This window comes from Giraffa tippelskirchi, chromosome 10 (assembly GCF_054371585.1).
Source record: "Giraffa tippelskirchi isolate mGirTip1 chromosome 10, T2T-mGirTip1v1.2.pri, whole genome shotgun sequence".
In the NCBI taxonomy this organism is placed as follows: Eukaryota; Metazoa; Chordata; class Mammalia; order Artiodactyla; family Giraffidae; genus Giraffa; species Giraffa tippelskirchi.
In genome coordinates this window covers 79,171,298-79,198,496 of record NC_137284.1, presented here as the reverse complement: position 1 = coordinate 79,198,496, position 27,199 = coordinate 79,171,298, and the positions used below count along the sequence as shown (strand labels likewise).

General features: G+C 42.1%; 1 protein-coding gene across 6 annotated transcripts in view; it reads right to left on the bottom strand.

Moving 5' to 3' along the window:
* Nucleotides 1-22,474: 22,474 nt before the first annotated feature.
* LOC145524379 (RUN domain-containing protein 3B-like) overlaps nt 22,475-27,199 on the bottom strand; it is a 51,832-nt gene continuing 47,107 nt past the window's right edge. For all 6 annotated transcript variants that reach the window (XM_081536469.1, XM_081536466.1, XM_081536470.1 and 3 more), the window contains one exon: nt 22,475-24,138. In XM_081536469.1, the coding sequence (XP_081392595.1) occupies nt 23,949-24,138 (190 nt within the window). In that variant the 3' untranslated portion in view covers nt 22,475-23,948. The remainder of the gene's footprint in view (nt 24,139-27,199) is intronic.

Here is a 27,199-nt window from a genome sequence, read left to right as displayed (position 1 = left end):
TTTTTATAGCTTAGTAATATTCCATAGTGTATATGTACCACAACTTCGTTATCCATTCACCAGACTGAACTTTTAAAATACAACATTTCACAGCTAAGAAAGTCATGCCAAAGGCTTACCATAGATTTTGCCTAATAAATCTAGGTGAATTGTCTCCCTTCTCAAGGTCTCAAAAATTCCTTGAGATTTCTGTATCTGTTAATGAGATAATCTTCCTAATTATCTGATGAAGTTATTGGAAATCTTTGAGTTTCCAATTTTTGGAGGGGTCAGATAGAGAGAAAAGATAAATATTTAAATTTGTCTATACAGTATAATTTTACCATACTTCTGTCATAATTAGTTTGAGGGGAAGGTTTTCCATACTCCTGGAAAACACACATTCAAACTAGTAATTTTTTCAGATAGAAACCATAGAAGTTACAAGCATATTCACTAGTTAATTCAGTCCTTTTGTTAACCTTTGTGAAGTCATCAGTTTTCCTATTAGAATACCAGGACATATCAGAATTTTAGGAACTCCATGTAATTTCTAGGATATCTATATTAGTAACATTTACCATAAAATATAACCTAAAAGGATGTATTATTCATTGATAATATAATATTTCCCATGTAACTTTATATACCAAATGAACCTACATAGTTTAGTATCTTTCTTTGGAATGTTTCAGGGGCCCTTTGTAGCATCCCAAAGTTAGTTGAAGTCAAAAGAACTTTAATAGAATTTGATTTAGGAAATTTTGTCCAAAAAATCAAAAGGGTCAAGAACACTTAGTTAGATTTAGCCAGTATTAGTGGGTGTATCACTTAACTTGCTGATATTTTACAATGGATATATATATCTAAGCTCAAGGTCTAATGAAAGTTGATTCCACTATCTTGGACCTAGTGGTTCTAACCAGTTTTCCTATGGCTGAGTCGTTTCTAACAAAATCCATTTACCCAATTAATTATAATCTAATTTTAGAAAATCCTGATCATGCATAACACACTCATTTCAGTACTTTTTCATTTCTAACACTTTCTTTTACTGAAAACACTTCCCTTAAAACTTTTTTCCCATTGAGTTCCTTTTCTTATTGACAAATTTGTAACAGATAGAATACAGTCTCATTTGACCTCTAGTAATCCTAGGTACAACAGAAGTACTATACTTACTGATGGTTCTAAAGACATGTCTATAGTCAGTTCAGTTCAATTCCATTCAGTTGCTCAGTCGTGTCTGACTCTTTGCGACCCCATGAATCACAGCACGCCAGGCCTCCCTGTCCATCACCAACTACCAGAGTTTACTCAAACTCATGTCCATCGAGTGGGTGATGCCATCCAGCCATCTCATCCTCTGTCGTCTCCTTCTCCTCCTGCCCCTAATCCTTCCCAGCATTAGGGTCTTTTCCAATGAGTCAACTCTTCACATGAGGTGGCGAAAATATTGGAGTTTCAGCTTCAACATCAATCCTTCCAATGAACACCCAGGACTGATCTCCTTTAGGATGGACTGCTTGGATCTCCTTACAGTCCAAGAAACTCTCAAGAGTCTTCTCCAACACCACAGTTCAAGGGCATCAATTCTTCGGTGCTCAGCTTTCTTCACAGTCCAACTCTCACATCCATACATGACTACTGGAAAAACCATAGCCCTGACTAGACAGACCTTTGTTGGCAAAGTAATGTCTCTGCTTTTTAAAATGCTATCTAGGTTGGTCATAACTTTCCTTCCAAGGAGTAAGCGTCTTTTAATTTCATGGCTGCAATCACCATCTGCAGTTATTTTGGAGCCCCCCCAAAATAAAGTCAGCCACTGTTTCCACTGTTTCCCCATCCATTTCCCATGAAGTGATGGGACCAGATGCCATGATCTTAGTTTTCTGAATGCTGAGCTTTAAGCCAACTTTTTCACTCTCCTCTCTCACGTTCATCAACAGGCTTTTTAGTTCCTCTTCACTTTCTGCCATAAGGGTGGTGTCATCTGCATATCTGAGGTTATTGATATTTCTCCCGGCAATCTTGATTTCAGCTTATGCTTCTTCCAGCCTAGCATTTCTCATGATGTACTTTGCATATAAGTTAAATAAGCAGGGTGACATTATACAGCCTTGACGTACTCCTTTCCCTATTTGGAACCAGTCTGTTGTTCCATGTCCAGTTCTAACTGTTGCTTCCTGACCTGCATACAGGTTTCTCAAGAGACAGGTCAGGTGGTCTGGTATTCCCATCTCTTTAAGAATTTGGACGGAGGTTTGTGAAACTGTACAGGAGACAGGGATCAAGAACATCCCCATGGGAAAAAAATGCAAAAAAGCAAAACAGCGGTCTGAGGAGACCTTACAAATAGCTGAGAAAAGAAGAGAAGAGAAAAGCAAAGGAGAAAAGGAAAGATATTCCCATTACAATGCAGAGTTCCAAAGAATAGCAAGGAGAGATAAGAAAGCCTTCCTCAGCAATCAATGCAAAGAAATAGAGGAAAACAACAGAATGGGAAAGACTAGAGATCTCTTCAAGAAAATTAGAGACACCAAGGGAATATTTCATGCAAAAATAAAGGACAGAAATGGTATCGACCTAACAGAAGCAGAAGATGTTAAGAAGAGGCGGCAAGAATACACAGAAGAACTGTACAAAAAAGATCTTCACGACCCAGATAATCACGATGGTGTGATCACTCACCTAGAGCCAGACATCCTGGAATGTGAAGTCAAGTGGGCCTTAGAAAGCATCACTACGAACAAAGCTAGTGGAGGTGATGGAATTCCAGTTGAGCTATTTCAAATCCTCAAAGATGATGCTATGAAAGTGCTGCACTCGATATGCCAGCAAATCTGGAAAACTCAGCAGTGGCCACAGGACTGGAAAAGGTCAGTTTTCACTCCAATCCCAAAGAAAGGCAATGCCAAAGAATGCTCAAACTACCACACAGTTGTACTCATCTCACATGCTAGTAAAGTAATGCTCAAAATTCTCCAAGCCAGGCTTCAGCAATACGTGAACCATGAACTTCCAGATGTTCAAGCTGGTTATAGGAAAGGCAGAGGAACCAGAGATCAAATTGCCAACATCCGCTGGATTATCAAAAAAACAAGAGCATTCCAGAAAAACATCTATTTCTGCTTTATTGACTACGCCAAAGCCTTTGACTGTGTGGATCACAATAAACTGTGGAAAATTCTGACAGAGATGGGAATACCAGACCACCTGACCTGTCTCTTGAGAAACCTGTATGCAGGTCAGGAAGCAACAGATAGAACTGGACATGGAACAACAGACTGGTTCCAAATAGGGAAAGGAGTACATCAAGGCTGTATATTGTCACCCTGCTTATTTAACTTATATGCAGAGTACATCATGAGAAATGCTGGACTGGAAGAAGCACAAGCTGGAATCAAGATTGCCGGGAGAAATATCAATAACCTCAGATATGCAGATGACACCACCCTTATGGCAGAAAGCGAAGAAGGACTAAAGAGCCTCTTGATGAAAGTGAAAGAGGAGAGTGAGAAAGTTGGCTTAAAGCTCAACGTTCAGAAAACTAAGATCATGGCATCTGGTCCCATCACTTCATGAGAAATAGATGGGGAAACAGTGGAAACAGTGTTAGACTTTATTTCAGGGGGCTCCAAAATAACTGCAGATGGTGACTGCAGCCATGAAATTAAAAGACGCTTACTCTTTGGAAGGTAAGTTATGACCAACCTAAATAGCTTTTTTAAAAGCAGAGACATTACTTTGCCAACAAAGGTCCGTCTGGTCAAGGCTATGGTTTTTCCAGTGGTCATGTATGGATGTGAGAGTTGGACAGTGAAGAAAGCTGAGCACCGCAGAATTGATGCTTTTGAACTGTGGTGTTGGAGAAGACTCTTGAGAGTCCCTTGGACTGCAAGGAGATCCAATCAGTCCTTCCTAAAGGAGATCAGTCGGGTGTTCATTGGAAGGACTGATGTTGAAGCTGAAACTCCAATACTTTGGCCACCTCATGCGAAGAGTTAACTCATTGGAAAAGACCCTAATGCTGGGAAGGATTAGGGGCAGGAGGAGAGGGGGACGACAGAGGATGAGATGGTTGGATGGCATCACCGACCGATGGACATGGGTTTGAGTAAACTCCAGGAGCTGGTGATGGACAGGGAGGCCTGGCGTGCTGCGGTTCATGGGGTCGCAAAGAGTCAGATACGACTGAGTGATTGAACTGAACTGAACTGAACTGGGGGAACTAAGATCCCACATGCCACCTGGTGTGGCCAAAAATTTTTTCTAAAACAGATGATAGATCTAGAGTTGATTCTTAAGGGAAAACTAGAACTAGAAGCATAAGGCTGTAAGGGTGTGCAATCAAGATGTTGTTTGATGAAAGAGATAATGTGAGCTGTGGCTAATGAGTGATTTGTTCCTAATATAGCATAAGTTGGGCTTCCCAGATGGGTAAAGAACCTGCCTGCCAATGTAGGAGACTCAGGAGACATGAGTTCAATCTGTGGATTGGGAGAATCCTCTAGAGGAGGGCATGGCAACCCACTCCAGTATTCTTGCCTGGAGAATCCCCATGGACAGAGGAACCTGGCAGGCTACTGTCCACAGGGTCACAGAGAGTCGAACACAACAAAAGCAACTAATCATGCACGCATTCAGCATAAGTTGGCTGAAATAGCAGATTTATTTATAATAATGACTCTCAAACTCGTTTGATTATAACCCAATTAGGAAAGGCAAAAAACTTCATTTCCCACCCCACCCCCACAACTGCCCTCGTAGTCACTGTATGGTTTTTCCTTCCTCTCTTCAACCTCTACTTTCCATTTTCACTTAACACCATGAGGAAGCCTAGAGCATAGATGCTTGGAATAGTCTCCATGGCAACTGGGCTTGGTACTAATAAGGTCATGGCTGTGTTTTCCATCCATCTTTGCACCTGCTAGTTTCACAAATAGAAGCTATCTTCCTGCAGCAAAGCCCGTATGTACCCTGTCCTTGGCCAGCTGTCTCCCAAAGGCGTACAGCCAGGCACATGGGATTCAGAGTATATTTATAGCTCAGGATATACTCATCAGTATTAGAAAGGCTCGAAGCTGAGTCACTGACGTCTTCTTCAGCAGTTATGGCAGCTCTCACTTGAATGCCAGCATTCTCTTGCAAAGTAGATCTTTGGGGCAAATACATCTCCATCAGAGAGGGAGGAATTTTATCTGTGAGTCTGTAATGAGTATGCCCCAGGCTTCTTCAGGGTGATCCAAGGGGAGCCAGGTTCCTAGAGAAAGTCCGGGCTCTCCCTCCTGTTCCTTTGGGTAAGCTATAGATGTCTGTCCATCCTTTTATCCCCTCAGACATCTATCCATCTGCTGTGGTTCCAAGTACATCACACAGACAACCATTCCAAACCACAGACAGTCCTTCACATACTCTGTGCCTAGCACTGTGCTCAGCGGGGTCCATACTGACGTCACTTCATCCTCAAATCTGGAGTTTAGGGATTATAATCATTCCCGTTTTATGTGCAAAGAAACTGAGATACTAACTCACTTTCCTAAGGTCAACAACTATTTAGAGAGAGAGCGGCATCCTCCCACGCTCACTTCTGTTTCGTTTGAGTCCTCAAAAACCTGATCCTAACTAACAGGTCAGATCAGAAATGTGACCTCCAGGCCTGTTATGTGGTGATAGCAGTTAGTTATTTCCAATCGATTCGTGGCTACTTTTCCTGTGAAAAATCAGTACATAGCAGTAAGGTTGGGGGACGTCCCTGGCTGGTCCAGTGGTTAAGACTCCAGTTGAACTAGGGTTCAGCCCCTGGTTGGGGAACGGGGATCCTGTGTGCCACATGGTACGGCCAGAAAACTAAAATTAAAGAGTCATCTTATTTAAAAAAAAAAAAAAAAAAAAGAATGCCAGAATATATTCCAGAAATAGAATATGTTTTATTAGTTTCTGGAGACTGCTACAACAAATTACAGCCAATTTAGGGGAGTAAAACACCACAGATCTACCTTATAGATAATGGAAGTCAGATGTCCAAAGTGGACCTCACGGTGTCAGCAGGGCTGTGCGCCTTCTGGAGGCCCTTAGGGAGAATCTGCTTGCTTATCTTTTCTAGCTCATGGCCCCTTCCTCCATCTTCAGAGCCAGCAACGACTGATCGAGTCCCCCTCATGTTGCTTCACTGTGGTCCCCAGACTCCTGCCCTCCACCCCCGCACAGTTAAGGACCCTTATCATTAGGTTGGGTCCACCTGGATAATCCAAGATAAGCTCCTCATCTTGAGGTCAGTTGATGAGCAACCTTACATCATAATTCTCTCTTTGCGTGTGAATAACATTAGCAGGTTTCATGAATTAGAACTTGGATATCTTGATGGAGGAGATGGGCAGTATTATGCCTTGTTGCTGTTGTTCAGTCACCCAGTTGTGTCCGACTTTGCGACCCCATGGACTGCAGCACGCCAGGCCTCCCTGTCCCTCACCGTCTCCCGAAGTTTGCCCAAGTTCATGTCCATTGCATCGGTGATGTCATCAAACATCTTATCCTCTGTCACTCCCTTTTCCTCTTGCCCTCAATCTTTCCCAGCATCAGGGACTTTTCCAGGGAGTCGGTTCTTCACATCAGATGACCAAGATACTGGAGCTTCAGCTTCAGCATCAGTCCTTCCAGTGGTGGTGGGGGGATGATTCAGGGTTGATTTCCCTTAAGATTGACTAATTTGATCTTGCAGTCCAAGGGACAGCAGTTACTCTGCCTACCAGACGCATATATCAGAAGCCAGAGTTAAAACAGAAGAAACATGACAGGTCCCCAAAGCATGCAGTTACCCTGACTCAGTTCACCTTGACGGTCCAGACCAAAAGCAGCAACACAAGCCTCATAACAACTTGGCAGCCTTAACACAGGAAATAACAATATTAATTTTGCTAAATTCAAAAATGTTCTGCTTCTGAGGCTGATCCATGATGTCTTGTTTTCAGTTAATCGATGGCAAGGAAATAAAGCACCTGAATGTCCAGTGGCTGCGTGCACACATGGGCATCGTGTCCCAGGAGCCCATTCTGTTTGACTGCAGCATCAGCGAGAATATCGCCCACGGAGACAACAGCCGGGCCATGTCACAGGAGGAGATTGAGCACGCGGCCAAGGAGGCCAACATCCACCCTTCATCAAGATGCTGCCAGACGTAAGTCTCTCACCACATGCAGTGCCTGGGAGCCTGTGGTTGTGATTTGTAAAGGGCTGGATCCCAAAGGTGAAGAGAAATGAGCAACCAAAACACACCCCCGCTGTGGACAAGCATCTTCCCACCCTCTGTCATGTTTACCCAATCACCTGCCTGACTCCCTGTGAGCAGTCTGACTCAAAAGTACACGTCTGGGAGGCCTTTCCCTCCACATCAGGGCATGGGGCCCACAGAAGCAGGCGTGACCCTCCTCCATCATTCTCTCTCAACCTTCCTTCCCTCCGCCTCCTTGCAGCTCTCCCCCAAGCCTTGAGCCTCTCTCTGTGGAGTCAGGCCAGGCCAGCAGACAGAACCCTTTCAGAAAAAAGGCTCTGAGCGAGGCTGAGTTATTGGAGTGTCCGTGGTATGGTGTCATCTCTCACCATTGCACGTTCCATGGGCCCCATGCTCCACTTGCAGGACTGATATTGAAGCCTGCCCTGGGCTGTTGTCCCATGGATGCCCTCTGAACTCCTCCTAGGAAGTTAGATAAATGGAGCCTCTTACCCTCTCTTAAGCCACTTAGATCCTGTATTTTAAGTGCATCTAGACTGTCTGGAGTAGGAAATGGCAACCCACTCCAGTATTCTTGCCCGGAAAAATCCCATGGATAAAGGAGCCTGGGGGGCTGTTACAGCCTACAGGGTCGCAAGACTCAGACACGACAACACATATACACTAGAAATGTCTTATCTAATGCCCCCCCCATTATCACAAGTTATGTTCTTTGTTATAAGGAATTGCCCCCTGAAAACAAAGCTCAACTTCAAACTGGAAGAGAAGGTCCTCTCCTCGTGGGGAAAGATGACAATGCCCTATGGCCCTAGCCCACTCCCGAGACTGCCTTTTCTTGAGGCTCTTCTCTGGATCGCTGCCGTCACCACACATCACAGTCCCCCAGGAAGAAGCAGTGTCCCCTCTCTCCCCTCCTTTAACCTTCTAGCCCATCTGTGGATAATCGGCCCTTTCCAAGGCTGGAACATTCAATGTATAACTTGAATCCCCTTCACTAATGATGAGGTCAGTTAGTCTGGACATGGGCCAGCACCTCAGTGTCACCTGGGATCGTGTGAGAAATGCAGGTTTTCAGGCCCTACCCCAGGCCTGCTGTACCAGGAACTTGGAACTGGGGTCTAGGAATCTGTGTTCTAATACCCCAGGTGACAACTGACACAGGTACCATTAGAGAACCACTGGGCTAGGGGTTGACAAAGACAAACACTGAGAGTGATTATTCTCTAGCTTATGAAATGTGTCCTGCCCCCTCTCACTTTGTCTGCCACAGGGACCCATCTTCCTGGGCTCTGGGCTCTGTCCACAGAACACAGCTGTACACATCAGAATTCTTTTCCTCGGTGTCTACATGTGGAAAGAAAAGGCAAACCCCTTAAACCCTCCTTTCTGTCCTACTTCTTCACCTTTGTGGTTCATACTAGGATTTACCTCATCCTGCAGTGGGGCTGGTCTAGTTTCCTTCTCTCAGGGTTTACAGTCCTGCCTTTACCTGCCTCAGTGGGATCTGTATTGTGGCCATACAGCCTGGAAACCCCTCCACCTGCATGGGACTCACTTCAGTGCACTGGCCTCCCCAGAGGCTGCAGCTCTGGGGTGGGCCTGTTGCAACCATCTGACCAAACCTGCCCCAAACTCACTCACACCATCTGCAGGTGGAGAGCTCTATGTTGAGTGCCACAGAATGAGGGTTGCTAGAAACAGCAAGCAAAAACAGGCAACCCTACATAGAACATGAGTTTTTTTAATTGAAGTACAGTTGATTTACAATGTTGTGTTAAGTTCTGCCATACAGTGGAGTTATTCAGTTACCTATATATGTACACATTCTTTTTTAATATTCTTTTTCATTATGGTTTTTCAGTTCAGTTCAGTTGAGTTCAGTCGCTCAGTCGTGTCCGACTCTCTGCGACCCCATGAATTGCAGCACGCCAGGCCTCTCTGTCCATCACCAACTCCCAGAGTCTACCCAAACCCATGTTCATCGAGTCGGTGATGCCATCCAACCATCTCATCCTCTGTCGTCCCCTTCTCCTCCCACCCCCAATCCTACCCAGCATTAGGGTCTTTTCCAATGAGTCAACCCTTCGCATGAGGTGCCCAAAGTATTGGAGATTTAGCTTCAACATCAGATCTTCCAATGAACACCCAGGATTGATCTCTTTTAGCATGGATTGATTGGATCTCCTTGCAGTCCAAGGGACTCTCAAGAGTCTTCTCCAACACCACAGTTCAAAAGCATCAATTCTGCGGCGCTCAGCTTTCTTCACCGTCCAACTCTCACATCCATATATGACCACTGGAAAAACCATAGCCTTGACTAGACGGACTTTTGTTGGCAAAGTAATGTCGCTGCTTTTAAATATGCTATCTAGGTTGGCCATAACCTTCCTTCCAAGGAGTAAACGTCTTTTAATTTCATGGCTGCAGTCACCATCAGCAGTGATTCTGGAGCCCAAAAAAGTAAAGTCTGACACTGTTTCCACTGTTTCCCCATCTATTTCCCATGAAGTGATGGGACCAGATGCCATGATCTTAGTTTTCTGAACGTTGAGCTTTAAGCCAAGTTTTCCACTCTCCTCTTTCAGTTTCATCAACAGGCTCTTTAGTTCTTCTTCACTTTCTGCCATAAGGGTGGTGTCATCCACATATCTGAGGTTATTGATATTTCTCCCAGCCATCTTGATTCCAGCTTGTGTTTCTTCCAGCCCAGCGTTTCTCATGATGTACTCTGCATAGAAGTTAAATAAGCAGGGTGACAGTATACAGCCTTGACGTACTCCTTTTCCTATTTGGAACCAGTCTGTTGTTCCATGTCCAGTTCTAACTGTTGCTTCCTGACCTGCATACAGGTTTCTCAAGAGACAGGTCAGATGGTCTGGTATTCCCATCTCTTTCAGAATTTTCCAGTTTATTGTGATCCACACAGTCAAAGGCTTTGGCATAGTCAATAAAGCAGAAATAGATGATTTTCTGGAACTCTCTTGCTTTTTCGATGATCCAACGGATATTGGCAATTTGATCTCTGGTTCCTCTGCCTTTTCTAAAACCAGCTTGAACATCTGGAAGTTCACGGTTCACGTATTGCTGAAGCCTGGCTTGGAGAATTTGGAGCATTACTTTACTAGCATGTGAGATGAGTGCAATTGTGCAGTAGTTTGAGCATTCTTTGGCATTGCCTTTCTTTGGGATTGGAATGAAAACTGACCTTTTGCAGTCCTGTGGCCACTGCTGAGTTTTCCAAATTTGCTGGCATATCGAGTGCAGCACTTTCACAGCATCACCTTTGAGGATTTGAAATAGCTCAACTGGAATTCCATCACCTCCACTAGCTTTGTTCGTAGTGATGCTTTCTAAGGCCCACTTGACTTCACATTCCAGGATGTCTGGCTCTAGGTGAGTGATCACACCATCGTGATTATCTGGGTCGTGAAGATCTTTTTTGTACAATTCTTCTGTGTATTCTTGCCACCTCTTCTTAATATCTTCTGCTTCTGTTAGGTCCATACCATTTCTGTAGGATACTAAATATAGTTTTCTGTGCCAAACAGTAAGACTTCATTGTGTATCCATTCTGTATATAACTACTTTTGCTTTACCCCAGCCTCCCCCTCCATCCCTCCCCCACCTCTCTCCCCTTGGGAACCACAAGTCTGTTCTCCATGTCCGCAGGTCTATTTCTGTTTAGCAGCTAAGTTCATTTGTGTCATATTTTAGGTTGCACATATAAGTGATACCATATGACATTTGTCTTTCTCTTTCTGACTTATGTCACTTAGTATGATAATCTCTAGTTGCATCTACGTTGCTGCAAATGGTATTATTTCATTCTTTTTTATGGCTGAGTGATATTCTACTGTATGTGTGTACCACACCTTTGTTAACTGTTCGTCTGGCAGTGAATATTTAGATTGCGTCCGTGTCTTGCTGTTGTGAATAGGGCTGCTATGAGCATAGAGGTGCTCGTATCTTTCTGAGTTAGAGTTTTGTCTGGATCTATGCCCAGGAGTGGGATTGCTAGATTATATGGTAATTCTATTTTTAGTTTTCTGAGGAATTTCCATACTGTTTTCCATAGTGGCTGCACCAGCTTACGTTCTCTCCAACAGAGTAGGAGGTAGGACATGATTTAAAATCAAACTCTGGATGTCAGAATCAGAGCCCACAGTTGACAAAATTTCAGCCTGGCAAGGATCTGAGAATAAAAAAAAATAATGTGGTTTTCTAGGTTATACATTGCATTTCTGCTCTCACTTATTTACCCTAGTAATTCCAGTCCTTATCATCGTATTTAATACTTAATTATCTACTATGGGAAACAATATGTGACCAATTTCAGGAGAATTCTGGAAACAAAAGTAAATCAGGAGATTTCAGCTTTTCAAGTTAGATACCAAAATAGAATTTGTTACCATCCATTAAAATTGTTGAAGCTTTAGAAATAGTCTTATAAAAATAGACAGTAAAAGGTTAGCATTCTAAGAATCTTCCCTTCCTCACTTTTTGAAATAATGCAGAGAGCATCACCTACTGGTTATAAATAAAATGAGCTTCAATTATATTATTATGCATAGCCTGTTAAAATCAAATTTCCTTCCTCTGACCAGTCTTTGTCCCAAATATAATGAAACCAGAAGGCTTGAAGAGAATAACATTGCAACAGTAGTCTTCCTCATGTTAATTTGTCCACACTAAAACATAATTTTTAAGACACAAACGTGTGTTTTCAAGAAGAGAAATTAATCCTGCCATTTAGAGCTATGTTTTTGCTGTTAAACTCATCAACCCATTCTTAGCTTCTGAACCTCAACGTTTTTGTGTATATGGAAGTGGTTATCCTATTTTCTGCAAGCAGACTCTTTCTCACAAGTTTATCATTTCTACTTTTCATAATAACAAAACCCTGTTTACAGAAATACAACACCAGAGTAGGGGACAAAGGAACTCAGCTCGCTGGTGGCCAGAAACAGCGCATTGCCATAGCTCGTGCCCTTGTTAGACAGCCTCACATCTTGCTTCTGGATGAAGCTACCTCGGCTCTGGACACAGAAAGTGAAAAGGTGAGAATTTAAATTGGGCTCATTCACACTTGAAGCAGCTGTCCTTAGACGGTTTAAATTTGTGCTACTGTCTTCCACAGTAGAGAACAAAATTCAGGCTGATAACAAGTTTTGTTACTTTCAGTGGAATTTAAACACTTTCTGTAGCTGTCATTCAAGAGAACTAAGATGAAATGAGGCAGATTAGTCTTACAGCACGTGTGCCCCCAAAATAGCCCTGGATCACTTTGTATTGATCCAAGAAGCTGCATTCAGGAGGCATGGTCCCATCTCTACTGACAGCATCTCCTCAACAACTATATAAAAAAGTGGAAGCACAGAAAAATGTTTAAACCTGGCTGTTCCTTAAGGTAAATACTAGCTATTGTCTTTAGTTTGAGAAAAAGTTCAGTATTCTGGTATTTGAATGATATACTCATTCTGAGATTTTTTTAAAAATCTTTTATTGGAATATAGTTGTTTTATAATATTGTACTGAGAATTATTTTTTAATCTTAAAAATGCCAAAATTCAAAGAAGCTGTGTTTGGCCCATGCCTAGGCTTCCTGACTTAACTGTAGTGCTAGAGCAGAAGGATGCTGCATGGCTAAGCCCACTACTGAATGCTTTTAAATGATCGCAGGGGCTGTATTTATAGTCACAACTTAGAGATGGCCCCTACCCGAGAACTTACCCAAACTAGGATTCGGTATCTTCCAATATAACAGATCCCTTGCTTTGTAAAATGTGTATCATATTCCACTGACACTGTTAAAGAAGCACTTATCATTGGATACATTAACGGTGTATGAATGAAGGATTATCCTGACCAGAGGTAATTTGTGTGATTATTGAACAGGTTGTCCAAGAAGCCCTGGACAAAGCCCGAGAAGGCCGCACCTGCATCGTGATCGCTCACCGCCTGTCCACCATCCAGAATGCAGACCTGATAGTGGTGATTCAGAATGGCAGAGTCAGGGAGCACGGCACACACCAGCAGCTGCTGGCGCAGAAAGGCATCTATTTCACCACGGTCAGTGTCCAGGCTGGAACAAAGCGCTAATGAGCGGTGACCATATAAGCTGTTAAATATTGTCTTACAGTATTTGTGTTAAAATATGACATTTAATCAAAATTAAAAAGCGAACACTTACCAGAGAAACTATGTAGAGTTACTTATTTAACATTTCCTGCCGCAATGGAAGATCCATCCCACTCTGGTCTGGGTCTTCAGGGACTTTATAATTGAAAGAACAGAAAGAATAATCATCGACGGGAGCAAAACAATGGGTTTGATTGCATTAGAAAGGTTACAGAATCATTCAAAGTAGATTTTGTTAATAAAGTGTGTAATTTTTGTTTATATTTTCTTATTTAGACTGTAACTGACTACCCTGCTAAAAGATTATAGAAGTAGCAAAAAGTACTGAATGTTTGCATATAGTGCCTATAATAAAACTAAACTTTCATGTGACTGGAGTCATCTTGTCTGGAGTGCCTGCAAATCTGTCATCTCTCACTTGGACTATCGAAGATCATTTCTGCACTTAAAAAAAGGAATTCTTCAAAAACTCCCATTAATTTTGTAAGAATGGCTGAAGTGTATATTAATTCCTGTTGTACATGTCTTTTCACACTGGGTTCTACAAAGTCATATGTCTTTGTTCTTCTTGAGCTTGATCCTGCTGATTCTTGTATTTCCACATTATGCTGACTCTCAGACCAATTACATAGATCAGTACAGGATTTTGGGGGCTGAAATGAGGTAGAGGATAGACAGCTGTGAAGCATATACTGTCATGTATGTTGACTATGTTGCATTGATCTTATAAAGGGCTTTTACAGAATTTTCATTTTTTTGTACTCTTGAAAAATATTTGTATGTATTTATTTGGCTGTGCTAGGTCTTAGTTGCAGCATATGGGATCTTCGATCTTCATTGCGGCATGTGGGATCTCTGTTTGCAGCATTCACACTCTTAGTTGCCGCATGTGGGATCCAGTTCCCAGACCAGGAATCAAACCCAGGCCCCTTTGTCTTGGGAGCACGGAGTCTTAGCACTGGACCACCAAGAAGTTCCTTTTTGCACTTTTAACAATAAAATTCTTCTTCTGTTTTGATATTGAATCACTTTTCCCAGTAAACCGGTCTCTTCCAAATTGATCCTTCTGGTGGCAGATGATTAAAATGTGCCATAAGTTCAAATACAATCAGAAAATGGTGCTCTGACTACGAAAAGACAAGCCAAAAAGTACTATAAACATGACTGAAAGGCACAAGCTGGGAGCAATATTTGCCGTATTTATTATGAACAGTTGGTATCCTGAAAATACGAAGACTTTTAAAAGGAACAAAAATGCCATCACCTCCAAGGAAAAATGGGAAGAGAACATGGTCCAGAAATTCCCAGAGAAGAAATGCAGGAGAAAGAAAGTGTATGGTCTCAAAGAAATGCAGATTAAAATGACAAACCCTTCAGAAGTGACATCAGCCTTGTGGCAGAATAAGACATCCTTTGTTTTGCCCTCAGCGACAGTAATTTGGCATTGAACCATGAACAGAAGTACCGTCTGGGAGCTGTGGGATCCAACACCCTGTGCCAAGGGGACCTGACAGGAGTCTTGCTTCCCCACAAGTTGACTAATAGGGATAAAGACTTGGGCTCTGGCTGGATCCTGAAATAGCCTGTGAACTGGCTCGAGCAGCCCACCGCCCCCACCAGCCTTGGTCCAGTAGCCCCTGGAAAACACTGTCTAAAACAGTCACTCACAGACCAGAGAGCCTTTGAGAAGTCCGGGCTTCCAGAAGAGAAGTTTCAGCCCACCTTTGGAGCCCAAAACTGTGAGTGTGGACGTACTGAGAGAGCGAGAGGTGCAGCTTCACTTGACTTGCGCCACCCCGCCCCCAAGGGGACACAGCTCAGGGCCAGGAGAGCTCTCATCCTGCAGTTTCTCTCTGGGAAAGGGAGAGCTTGTGGGTGACACGTGGCTTCCCAGTCCATGCGGGAGGCTGCCAAAGAAGCTCATTTCTCTCTCCCCACATCGGGAGTCCTGAAACATGGGCTGCATGACTGGGAGGCAGGAAGAGACGGAGATGGCAGGTAGCCCCCTCAGAGGGCATTGAAGGCACACAGGTCCAGCTGACCGCACTCAAGAAGCCTGTCCTCAAGCTGCAGGGGATGCCTCACCTGCGGTGCTCAGCATATGCTGTGCTGTGCTGTGCTTAGTCGCTCAGTCGTGTCCGACTCTTTGCAACCCCATGGACTGTAGCCTGCCAGGCTCTTATGTTCATGGGATTCTCCCGGGAAGGACACTGCAGTGGGTTGCTATTTCCTCCTCCAGGGGATTTTCCTGCCTCAGGGATCAAACCCAGGTCTCCTGCATTGCAGGCAGATTCTTTACCATCTGAGCCATAAGTGCTCAGGATACCTCACCCACAAATAGCCCCGACCCTGTGGCCAGCTCCCTGTGTGCTCCCGACAGCAGTGGGAAGAGCAAGATCTGGCTGATGACTGGCGAGCACACACAGACGGCTGAGCCAAATCTACCGGCTAAGGAGAAACCGCAGACCTGAGCTTTAGCGCCACCTTTGGCAAAACAGGAAGACAGCCGGCCGGCTGCACTGCTGATCAAGAGAAGGCATAGAAGCCTCACGGTTCTGCCACAAGAGGGAGCAAGAAGTGTGGATGAGGTGTGATTAGAGGAAGTCAGAAAGCCTCAGAATCGCTGGCAGGGTTGATGGAAGATACTTCTCTCCTGAACCAGTTAATAAAGACAGGAGAAGGTGAATTACTTCAGATGGGAAGACTGCAATGCAGACTTCAAGGGACATGAAAAATCAAGGAAACATGATACCACCAAAGGGTGACAATGTTGACAAAACTTTAGCTAGAAATAGAAACAGAGGAATCAAATAAATTGGAAATGAAAAAGGAGAAATTACAGCTGATACCACAGAAGTAGGTTCATAAGAGAGTACTATCAATAGTTATACACCAACAAGTTGAATAACCTTAGGATAGACTGATAAATTCTTAGAAACATACACCATATCAAGACTGAATCAGAAGTCAAAAATCTGAGTTCACCTGTAATAGTACACCTGTAATGAGCAAGGAGATTAAGTCAGTAAACCAAAACCTCCCAATAATTTATTAATAAATTAATTCTATTAAATAAGGTTAATAAAATGGAAAATAAAATTCAGATACTATCTCAAGAGATGTAGAAAAGAATTCGAGAAAATACAACATCCTTTCATAATAAAAAATTTTCAACAAATTGTTTATAGAGGGAATATGTTGTTCAGGCACTAAGTTGTGTCTGAGCCTGCGACCCATGGACTGTAGCCCACCGGGCTCCTCTGTCCATGGGATTTTCCAGGCAAGAATACTGGAATGAGTTGCCATTTCCTCCTCCAGGGCATCTTCCTGAGCCATGAATTGAACCTGCATCTCCCATGTCTCCTGCATTCCAGGCAGATTCTTTACCACTGCGCCACCAGGGAAGCCATAGAGGAAATATACCTTAACAGAATAAAGGCCATATGTTGTAAGCCTACAGCTAACATCATACTCATTGGTGAAAGATTGAAAGCTTTTTCTCTAAGATCAGGAATAAGATAAGAGTCCCCACTCTTGACTCCTAGTCAACATAGTACTGGCATTCTAGCCAGAGTAATCTGGCAAGAAAATAAATAAAAGGCATCCACGTCAGAAAGGAAGAAGTTAGACTGTCTTTGCAGATGATATGATCATATACACATATAGAAAACCCTAAGGATTCTACCAAAAAATGTCTTTCTCTCCATGGCTTTTTCATGTAGCATAATGCCCTCCAGATTCATCCGTGTTGCCACAAATGGCAGGATTTCCTTCTTATGGCTGAACAATATTCCATGGTAAGTATTTACTGCATTTTCTTTATCTGGTCGTCCTTTGATGGATACTTATGTTGTCTCTATATTTTGGCTGATGTGAGTAGTGTGACAATGAACATGCAGTGCTGATTTTGTTTCTTTCAGGTACATACCCAGAAGTGGAATCGCTGTATCATGTGGTAGTTCCAGTTTTAATTTTTAAAAAATGGTTTTTGGCTGCGCTGGGTCTTCATTGTGCGTGCGGGCTCTTTGTTGGGGTGCTCAGGCTTTCTCTAGTTGTGGTGCACAGGCTTGGTGGCCCCGAAGCACGTGGGATCTTTGTTCCCCGACCAGGATCGAAACCACATCCCTTGCATTGGAAGGTGGATTCTTAACCACTGGACCACCAGGGAAGTCCCTGTTTTTTATATCTTTGAGAAACCTTCACACTGTTTTCCCTAATTTTAAGCCACCAAAGTTGTGTTAATTGGTTACAGTAGCCTTGGGAAACTAATAGAAACCTCAGATCAGGGAAGCTAAACATGATGCTTTCATTTTACTTTACTTTTTAAAAAGAAGGGTAATGAGGCTCTGAGTTGGGCTAGTGAGAAGAGAGAAGAACGGGTGGCTGTGAGACATATCCAGAGTCTAGATATGAACAGTGGAGGGAGGACAAGAAACTGGCTAGGAAAACGCAGTGACATGGATGGAGGTGAACAGCTCTTTTAGGAGGAAGATAGTTTGTTCGTATGGCTTGAAGGTGACATCATAGTAGAAGGTTTTTTAAAGTTGGCTCCTGGTTACTAACTAAACACAGATGGGTCCCGCTGTGTGCTGCTTGCTTGAAATCAGCTGTTTTATTTTCTTAGTTCCATCCTAGGATAACCCAGCTCTGTCCAACTTTAAACAATGATGATGATTTTTTTGTTCACCAGAATTAACTTCTGAATTTAGGCCAAAATGTGTTTCTGTTTCCTGATGCACACAGCAGCCGTTTGTTCCCAGGTTTCAGTAAGAAGAAGTGTTTTTGACTCCTTTTTCTTACTCACATCTTCAGTTCAGATCCTGCTTCTAGTTTATGAACCTTTTGAGGAAAGGATTGTGTCTTTGCATCACTTTGTTCTTTTGTCTGGCAGTGTCCTTAGTATATACTCAGTCAGGTTCAGTAAGTGTCTGCTCTTCTGCTAAGTTTTTTAAAATTTAGTATGTACCTTCCTCTCTGTTAGTTTTGTTTTATCAAAAATTAAGATCTGAAAAGTGATTTGTTAATATAAGATACACTAAGAGCAGTCTTATGTAAGGCCATATAGTTTTACATAAAAAATAAGGAGGGAAGCCCATGGTTACTATGAGACCTGTGACCCAGCTTTACCTACTCTACCAAATAAAAGGGGAAGCCTTTTAGGAGTTGTGTCCATAATTTTGTAAGAGGAAAATTATCTTTATGAAGTGAGAGTACTCCAATAACAGTATGATACCAATATCAACGTCCTGGGTTTGATTTTGTATTCTTCAGGGGATCTTCCTGACCCAGGGATTGAACCTGGGTCTTCTGCATTGCGAGCAGATTCTTTATTGTCAGAGCCACCAGGGAAGCCCTGTTATAGTTGTTACCTGCTGTCACTTAGGGAGGCTGGATGAGGGGTACACAGGACTCTACAATTTTTGCAACTTGCTGTGGGTCTATGATTATTTAACAGTAAAAAGTTAAGAGAAAGCTAGAATCACATGGTGAACCTTAAAGATCTGCTGCTCTTCAAGTGCTAATTATGTGGGCTAAAACGAAAAATGAGTTACCCAAGAAGTGGTGTGAGTGGAGAAGACAGGCTCTGGGGATGAAGGGACAGCATTTCAGGTGGAGGAATTTCAGCCTATACTCTAATTTCAGTAGAGCCTTTCAGCCTCTACTTAAAAGCATTTGAAGTCCACATAGAAGGATGTTGTGGTTGGAGCTGGCTGAGCAAGGCAGAGAGTGGCGTGAAGGCAGTAAGCACTGGCCTGCTTCCTCTGGGAGCCCTACTGACAAAATGGAGTTTGGGAGTGTTGTAAGCTGAGTATCGGATCTTGAACTATGACTGCCTTTCCCTCTCAGAACCTAACCAGCGTGCCATAGGAACCAGCCCGAGATACGTGGGCAGGCCACATGACTTGACTCAGCAGAGCCCACAGCCATTATCAAGTGGCAGCCACATGAGGGGGTACCACAGACTTCAACCCACTCAAGCCTTCAGATGACTAGCTCCAGCTAGCACCTAACTGCATCCTCATGAGAGGAGACCCACCCGCTATGCCCAGTCAATCCACAGAACCAGGAGTCATAAAAACCCAGTACTTTAAGCCAATTGATAACTAGAGCGAGTAATAGCCCTCTGAGCTGGAAAGCCTATAAAGGACTTTCACTTACCTTAACTCTTGAAAACTTCAAAAGTATCCTGTAGGCTGTACCAACACCCCAGTCAGCATCTTGCACATTGGAAGTCCTCACTAAGAATATCTGTTAAGTGAAAACAGCAAAAGATCTGTTGATCTTAGAAAAGAGATTAGACAAGAGGTTTTCAGGACCACGGTCTGTAACTGTAGTCCTTTGTCCCACTTGGAAGTTATAACACCAAGGTGAAAGACCTCTGCTCTTGGCGTCAGGAGGAATCAGGATTCAAAGAGAAAAGCGGGAATGCTCACTGATATGTGCAAGAGGCAAAGACACATGATGAAATGTTTGCCCCAGGACTCTTGCAGAAGAGGCGGTTTGGGTCACAAGGAAAAGTGACCTTTGAATTGGAAATGGAACATTTTTGCTTTCTGTACTAGGCAGCTCAGTTTAAATGTTTTCCCTCTTACTGATTGTCGGTTGTTCTGTGGAGAAGCATCAAGTTTCTCCAGACAGAAAACCTGGGTTTCTCTCCTGGCTGGCTGTTTGTTACACATGTCATTCTCTGGGCAAGTTACTGATTGTCTCTAAGTCTTAATTTCCTCATTGGGCCTTATGGAATTTCAATAGCTACTCACTGGATTACTTGAACACTAGATATTATAATATTTAGGGCAATGCTTATCAGATAGAACATCACAAAAAAAATAATAATAATGTTGGTTGCCTTCATTTCATGCTCTTCAAGGCCACCTGTTCTCTTGCATGAAAAGAAAGTTCTGTTTTGTGTTTCTTCACCTAACAATTATCTTAAGTGCCTATGGGCTAGATATTAGGAGCACAATGATAAGGAGCTCATGGTTTAAGGAGACAGGAAATAAGGTTAGTAATGTGTAGGTGCCATTACACAAGACTTTTGGGGAAACTAAACAGAATGCCAGCACTTCTCTTGGGAGTGCTCTGAGTGTTAAAAAAGTTTCTTGGGGAACTGAGAATCGACTTATCAGATGGACGCTAGAGGAAATCTGTGCACATGGAGAGCAGTGTAAACATCCCAGAAGGCTGCATCGGAAGTGACTCATGGTCAGTTTCAGGTGCTGGGTTGGGAGGAGTGGGTGGTGGCCCCTGCAGGGATGAGGCTGGGAAGTCAGGAACTGAGCCTGAAAGGCCAGGTGTGCCAGCATAGGTGTAATTTTTTTTTAATGCCTTGTGTTTTTAATGACACAATTGCTATTATTTTTTATTTTTAATTTTTGTCTGTGCTGGGTCTCTGTTGCTGTGTGCAGGCTTTCTCTAGTTGCGGCCCGCAGGGGCTGCTCTCTATTTGTGGTGTGTAGACTTATGATTGCAGGGCCTCCTCTTGTTGTGGTTCACAGGCTCTAGGCACACAGACTTCAGTCATTGTGGGCAGGGGCTTAATTGCCCCACAGCATGTGGGATCTTCCCAGACCAGGGATTGAACCCATGTCCCCTGCATTGACAGGTAGATTCCCACCCACTGCTCCACCACGGAAGTCCCAGAATAGATATACTTTTATTCTTGCTGTAGTTTGTTTAGTGAGTGTGTTGAGATATGCCTTACTTTCAGGTGTCCACATTCCTACAAGGGTACCTGTGCAGTGAGATTTTATGTAATAAATCACATTTAACTTCTTTGATTTCTGTTATGCAAATGGACATATCACCCTTTTACAAACTCCTTACCTAAAGGAAGAAAAGAACACACTATAGAAACCTAGCTTGCTACCCTTGCACATGTGGGTAACCTGCAAGACCGCTTCTGCTATCGGAATATTTCAACCGCAAGCACCAGGGGCCATATCATCCTAGCATCTCGGGCCAGAAATCACACTGTTCTTTTTTGGGAAGGAGGGGAAAGGCAAGGTGAGAAGAGGGCTTTTTTTTTTTTCATTTTAGTGAACAGGTAGAGAAAACTAAACAATGTTACCAAGATCATACTTCTAATATTTATTTTTATCATTAAACAACAGCATTTGAAGCTTTTCTGTTCTATCAAAATTTGAGTATGACAGGTTTTGCATGTCCCAAAGAGTGCATTGGACTTCCCTGGTGGCGCAGACAGTAAAGAATCTGCCCGAAATGTGGGAGACCTGTGTTCACTCCCTAGGTTGGGAAGATCCCCTGGAGAAGGAAATGGCAACCCACTCCAGTATCCTTGCCTAGAGAATTCCATGGACAGAGGAGCCTGGCTGACTATAGTCCATGGGGTCGCAAATTATCGGACACGACTGAGTGACTAATACTTCAAAGAGTTCATTGTCCCTATCCAATCCCCTCTTATGCAAAACATGTCTGTCAGTGTGGGCAATGACCCTGTTGCTCCCACTCTTTTTAGACTTTAAATAAATGACTCAGGCAATAAGTCATTTTTCCATGGATGGTCTGTGTTGCCTGGAAGACTGGCAGTTCTTGCCAGGCTATGGCTGAACCTACCTGAATTATTTGGGAAACACTAAGGCCACAATAATCTGCTTCCTTAGGCTTTAACATGGAAACTTATATTACCATATGTAAAATAGATAGCCAATGGGAATTTGCTGTATGGCTCAGGAAACTCAAACAGAGGCTCTGTATCAACCTAGAGAGGTGGGATGGGGAGGGAGATGGGAGGGAGGTTCAAAAGGGAGGGGATAGATGTATATCTATGGCTGATCCATGTTGAGGTTGGTTTGACAGAAAACAGCAAAATTCTGTAAAGCAATTATTCTTCAATAAAAAATAAATTAATTAATTTTAAAAAATGGTGTGAAATTGTTTGGAATCAGGGAGCCCAGGTCTGGAACTTATACATATAAATAGAACCTGGAGAGAAATATGCTAAAGGGAAATGGTTGGGTTAAAGTGAAAAAAACAATTTTATGGATTTCCTCTGTGAGAGCAAATACTTGAGAGTGTCAAAGGCTCAATACAAAATACTGGATGTTTCATGAAAGTTTGAATTCATGAATAAATCTTTTGCATGTACTTCAATTCTGAAGGCAATTTTTTGGAGAAGCTAAAATTTTTATTGGCTATTAATGGATGGAATTAAATTTCAAGTAGCTTTTAGATTCTCAAAATTTGCATTTATGCCAGAAAGTCCACTTTGGCTGACAATTTTACAGACTAGCATTGCATATCAAGGGCAAGGTCATAGGTTAGCTTTGCAAATTCTCGGCATCAAACTACCATATACTTTCTACACCTTTTTATGTTTCACAATATATTTTATTTGCTTTATTTTCTTCTCTGTTCATCAGTTTTTAATATATCTGACAGCGAGCTCTTGATCTTGTCATCTATACGTCTTCTCTGTGCTCAGTGCAGGGTCTTGACCTAGTACATGCCTTCTTCAAAAGCATTGTGTGAATCATGAATAGACATAGCTAGGCAGGAAATGGTAGAGTTGCCAGTCTCCAGATTCTTCTACTTGAGACAAGCGCCAGATATATTCCCTTCCCTTGTATGTTTACTGTCTTCCCTTCTCTCTGCATGGCTTTCTGCCCTGGGAGATTGACTTCTGTGGGTTCAGCTAAAGGAAAACCTGGGGTACAATGGAGGGGATCACTGCCCTTCTCAAAGCAGTTTTCTCTACATGACATTCATAAGTGATCTGGTACCTTCTTCCTCCCCTCACCCATGCTGACTGACCTGGGCAACAGCCCCGCACCCATTTTCATGACTCCAACATACTTTCTGTCCGTTATGGTGTATCCATGATATCCTATGTTCTGCTCATACCTTTGTAAATAGTCACTTTATTAAATCCTCCTTGAATATCCTAATTAGAGTGTGCCATTCCTCCTCTCCTCGTGGGACTTCAACTGATAAAAGACAGTGACAGCTATTCAAAAAGAAACCACCATTCTTGACAAGGTAATGATTACTTTTTAAAAACGTTCTCCATAATGGTTGTGAGTCTAGAATCCTACCTGATCTATTCCACCACATACCGCAGTGCATCCTTATGTGCCTTTTGCCTCAGTCAGATCATACCGTCTTCCTTCCCAGGCTCCACTCTTCATATTTACCTGTTTCTGTATTATTCCCTGCTTTTGGACTTTTAGAATTATTTCTTTTAGATAGAGCTTCACACATGAGGTTAGAGAATATGAATTTTGTATTTTCAATGGATATTGTGGTCTGGGAGTGGAGGAAAGAAATGTATCTTAAAAAAGCTAAATGACCTGTTACTATAGAACTCTCAAAACGTTGGTATCCTTCTGACCTCCGAGAGAGCAGCCTGGTAGCCAGCACTTCTTAAACTTATGTGACCAGGGGACCCTTGTTATCTAAGCACCTGGTGGGGCTCCTCAGGTCACAGTTTGGAAAACCTTGCTCTTTAAAATCCATCCTTTTCTTCCTCCATAAATATTTATTGAACAAATATTGACAAAACTGGTCAGAACTCTCAGAGAAGGGACATGGAAGACAGGATCCGTCACCCTTTCCTTTTAATCCATCAGTGCTTGTTGTGTCAGAATCTTGCAAGATGTGTGTGGTGGGGTGGGAGGTGACCCACACTTCCTGAGAGATTTAGTTTGAGGGACTGATTGACGGTGCTTGGATTTCGAATCAGAGGTCTTCTCCGAGCCCTTAAGGCCAGATGATTTGTGGATGTAGTTTCTCCTCTGGGCTTTCTGTGTTGATTCCTGAACCAGCTGGGTCTGGAAGAGGAGTGGGAGAGAAGGTAGAGAAGAGTGTTTATCAGGTGCTTGCAATGTGCTGGGTAAATTTAGTTCACCTGCTTTCTTTAAGGAGATCGCAGTCTAGTGGGAAGAAAAAGATGTTAGAATAATTAAGGCAGTATAATATAGCATAACATGAAACTATGAAGATCTTGTACCCTGGTTTCTCTAAAAATAGGTATATTTATTTATTTGGCTGTGATGGGTCTTAGTTGCAGGATACAGTATATTTGTTTGTGGCAGGCAGACTTAGTTGTGGCATGAGGGATCTGGTTCCCTGACCAGGGATTGAACCTGAGCCCCCTGCGTTGGAAGTGTGGAGTTGTAGCCACTGGAACACCAGACAAATCCCTATCCTGGCTTTTTTAGTGTACCTCATTGTTATACTTTGATAAGCCCTATAATTATCAGCATTTGACTTCATATTTTACTATGAAGTAAGTTCAAGGCCAGGCAATATCCACCTCCCTGCATATTTTACATATAAAAGCACAGATTTTTGTAAGTATCCATCATCTACTAGTTGTTACTAAGAAGGTGAGAGAGTGTGGAGGAGAAGAGTGGGCAGATAAGTTAGAGAAATCTTTTAATCTAATACTTCATATCCCTTTTTGTACTGATGAACAAATATAAAGATTGGCTTATTTGGTTTCACAATCTTCCTTTGCCTTGGCATCCAATTAGAGAAAATGGATTTTAAAAATCCAGCAGCAACTTACAAGAAGATGGAGGAGACATATTTTTCCCTATTCCTCCTGCAAAGTACAACTGGAAACACAGAACATTATTTATAAAACAACCATAAGAATACTCTGAGACATGAAGAGAAGAAGACAACCAAGCCAAGAACCTTGGAACCCAAAAAATGACATGGTGGTGAGTTCCCATTTTTGTTTTGGCTTGTGGGGTTTTTTGTTTTTCTGTAATTGAAGTATAGTTCATAATGTTGCATATCAGATATACAGCAAAGTGATTTGGTCTTGCATATATATATATATGTATGTATGTATATGTATATATTCTTTTTCCATTACAGTTTATTAGAGTATATTTAATATAGTTCCCTGTGCTATACAGCAGATCCTTGTTGTTTATTTTATATATAGTAATGTGCATCTGTTAACCTCATATTCCAAATCTATCCTTCCCCTCTTTCCCCTTTGGCAACCATAAGTTTGTTTTCTATGTCTATGAGTCTGTTGCTATTTTGTAAATAAGTTCATTGGTACTGTTTTTTAGATTTCACCTATAAGTGATATAATATTTGTCTTTCTCTGTCTGACTTACTTCAATTAGTATGATTTCTAGGTCCATCTATGTTGCTGCAAATGGCATTCTCATTCTATTTATGGTTGAGTGATATTCCTTTGTATATAGATTTACTACATATTCTTTATCCATTCATCTGTCAGTGAACATTTGTTTTGCTTCCATGTCTTGGCTAAAAATCGCTGTGAACATTGGGGTGCATGCATCTTTTGATTTAGAGCTTTTGTCTTTCCTGGATGTATGACCAGGAGTAGGATTGCTGGGGGGTTTCCCTGGTAGCTCAGCTGGTAAAGAACCTGCCTGCAATGCAGAAGACTGGTTCAATTCCTGGGTCAGAAAGATGCCCTGGAGGAGGACATGGCAACCCACTCCAGTATTCTTGCCTGGAGAATCCCCGTGGACAGAGGAGCCTGGTGGGCTATAGTCCATGGGGTTGCAAAGAGTTGGACGTGACTGAGGGACTAAGCACAGCATAGCATGGGATTGCTGAATCATATGGTAACTATTTTTTAATTTTAATAAGGAACCTACATACTGTTTTTCATAATGACTGCAGCAGTTTACATTCCCACCAATAGTGTAAGAGGATTCCCTTTTCTCCACACCCTCGGCAGCATTTATTATTTGTGGACTTTTTGATGATGGCCATTCTGGTGTGAGGTAATAACTCATTGTAGTTTTGATATGTATTTCTTTAATAGTTAATGATGTTGAGCATCTTCTCATGTGCTCCTTGACCATCTGTTTGTCTTCTTTGGAGAAACGTCTCTTTAGGTCTTTTGCCCATTTTTTGATTGGGTTGTTTGGTTTTTGTGTTGTTGAGTTTTATTAGCTGTTTGTATGTTTCAGAAATTAATTAAGCTCTTGTTGGTTGCATGGTTTAATCAACCAGTAATATTGTTGGTTTTATTAGCTGTTTATATGTTTTAGAAATTAAGTTTTATTAGCTGTTTATATGTTTTGAAAGTTAAGCTCTTATTGGTTGCATGGTTTAACCAACCAATAATAAAATTTGCAACCATATTGCATGGTTGCAAATATTTTATCCCACTCCATAAGTTATCTTTTCATTTCGTTTATGATTTTCTTTGTTGAGCAAAGGCTTGTAAGTTTGGTTAGGTTCCATTTGTTTAGTTTTGCTTTTATTTCTATTGCCTTGGGAGACTGATATAAGAAAACATTGGTATGATTTATGTCTGAAAATGTTTTGCCTATGTTCTCTTCCAGAAGTTTTATGATGTAATGTCTTATATTTAAGTCTTTAAGCCATTTTGAGTTTATTTTTGTGTATGGTGTGAGGGTATATTCTAACTTCATTAATGGCGGCTCTTAGCTTTTATAATACCACTTACTAAGGGACTATCTTTTTCCCACTTTATATTCTTGCCTCCTTTGTTGAAGATTAATTGACCTTAGGTGTGTGGGTTTAATTCTGGACTGTCTGCTCTGTTCCATAGATTTGCTTTGTTCTTTTTCCTCAGGATTGCTTTGGCAATTCTGGGCCTTTTGTGGTTCCAAATAAATTTTAGAATTATTTGTTTCAGTTCTATGAAAAAAATGTCATGGGTAATTTGATAGGGATCACATTAAATCTATAGAGTTCTTTGGATAGTATGGCCATTTTAACTACATATATTAATTCTTCCAGTCCAAGAGCATGATTATTTTTCCATTTTCTTGATTCATATTCAATTTCCTTTATCAATGTTTTACAGTTCTCAGTGTATGAGTCTTTTATATCCTTGGTTAGATTTATTCCTAGATATTTTTT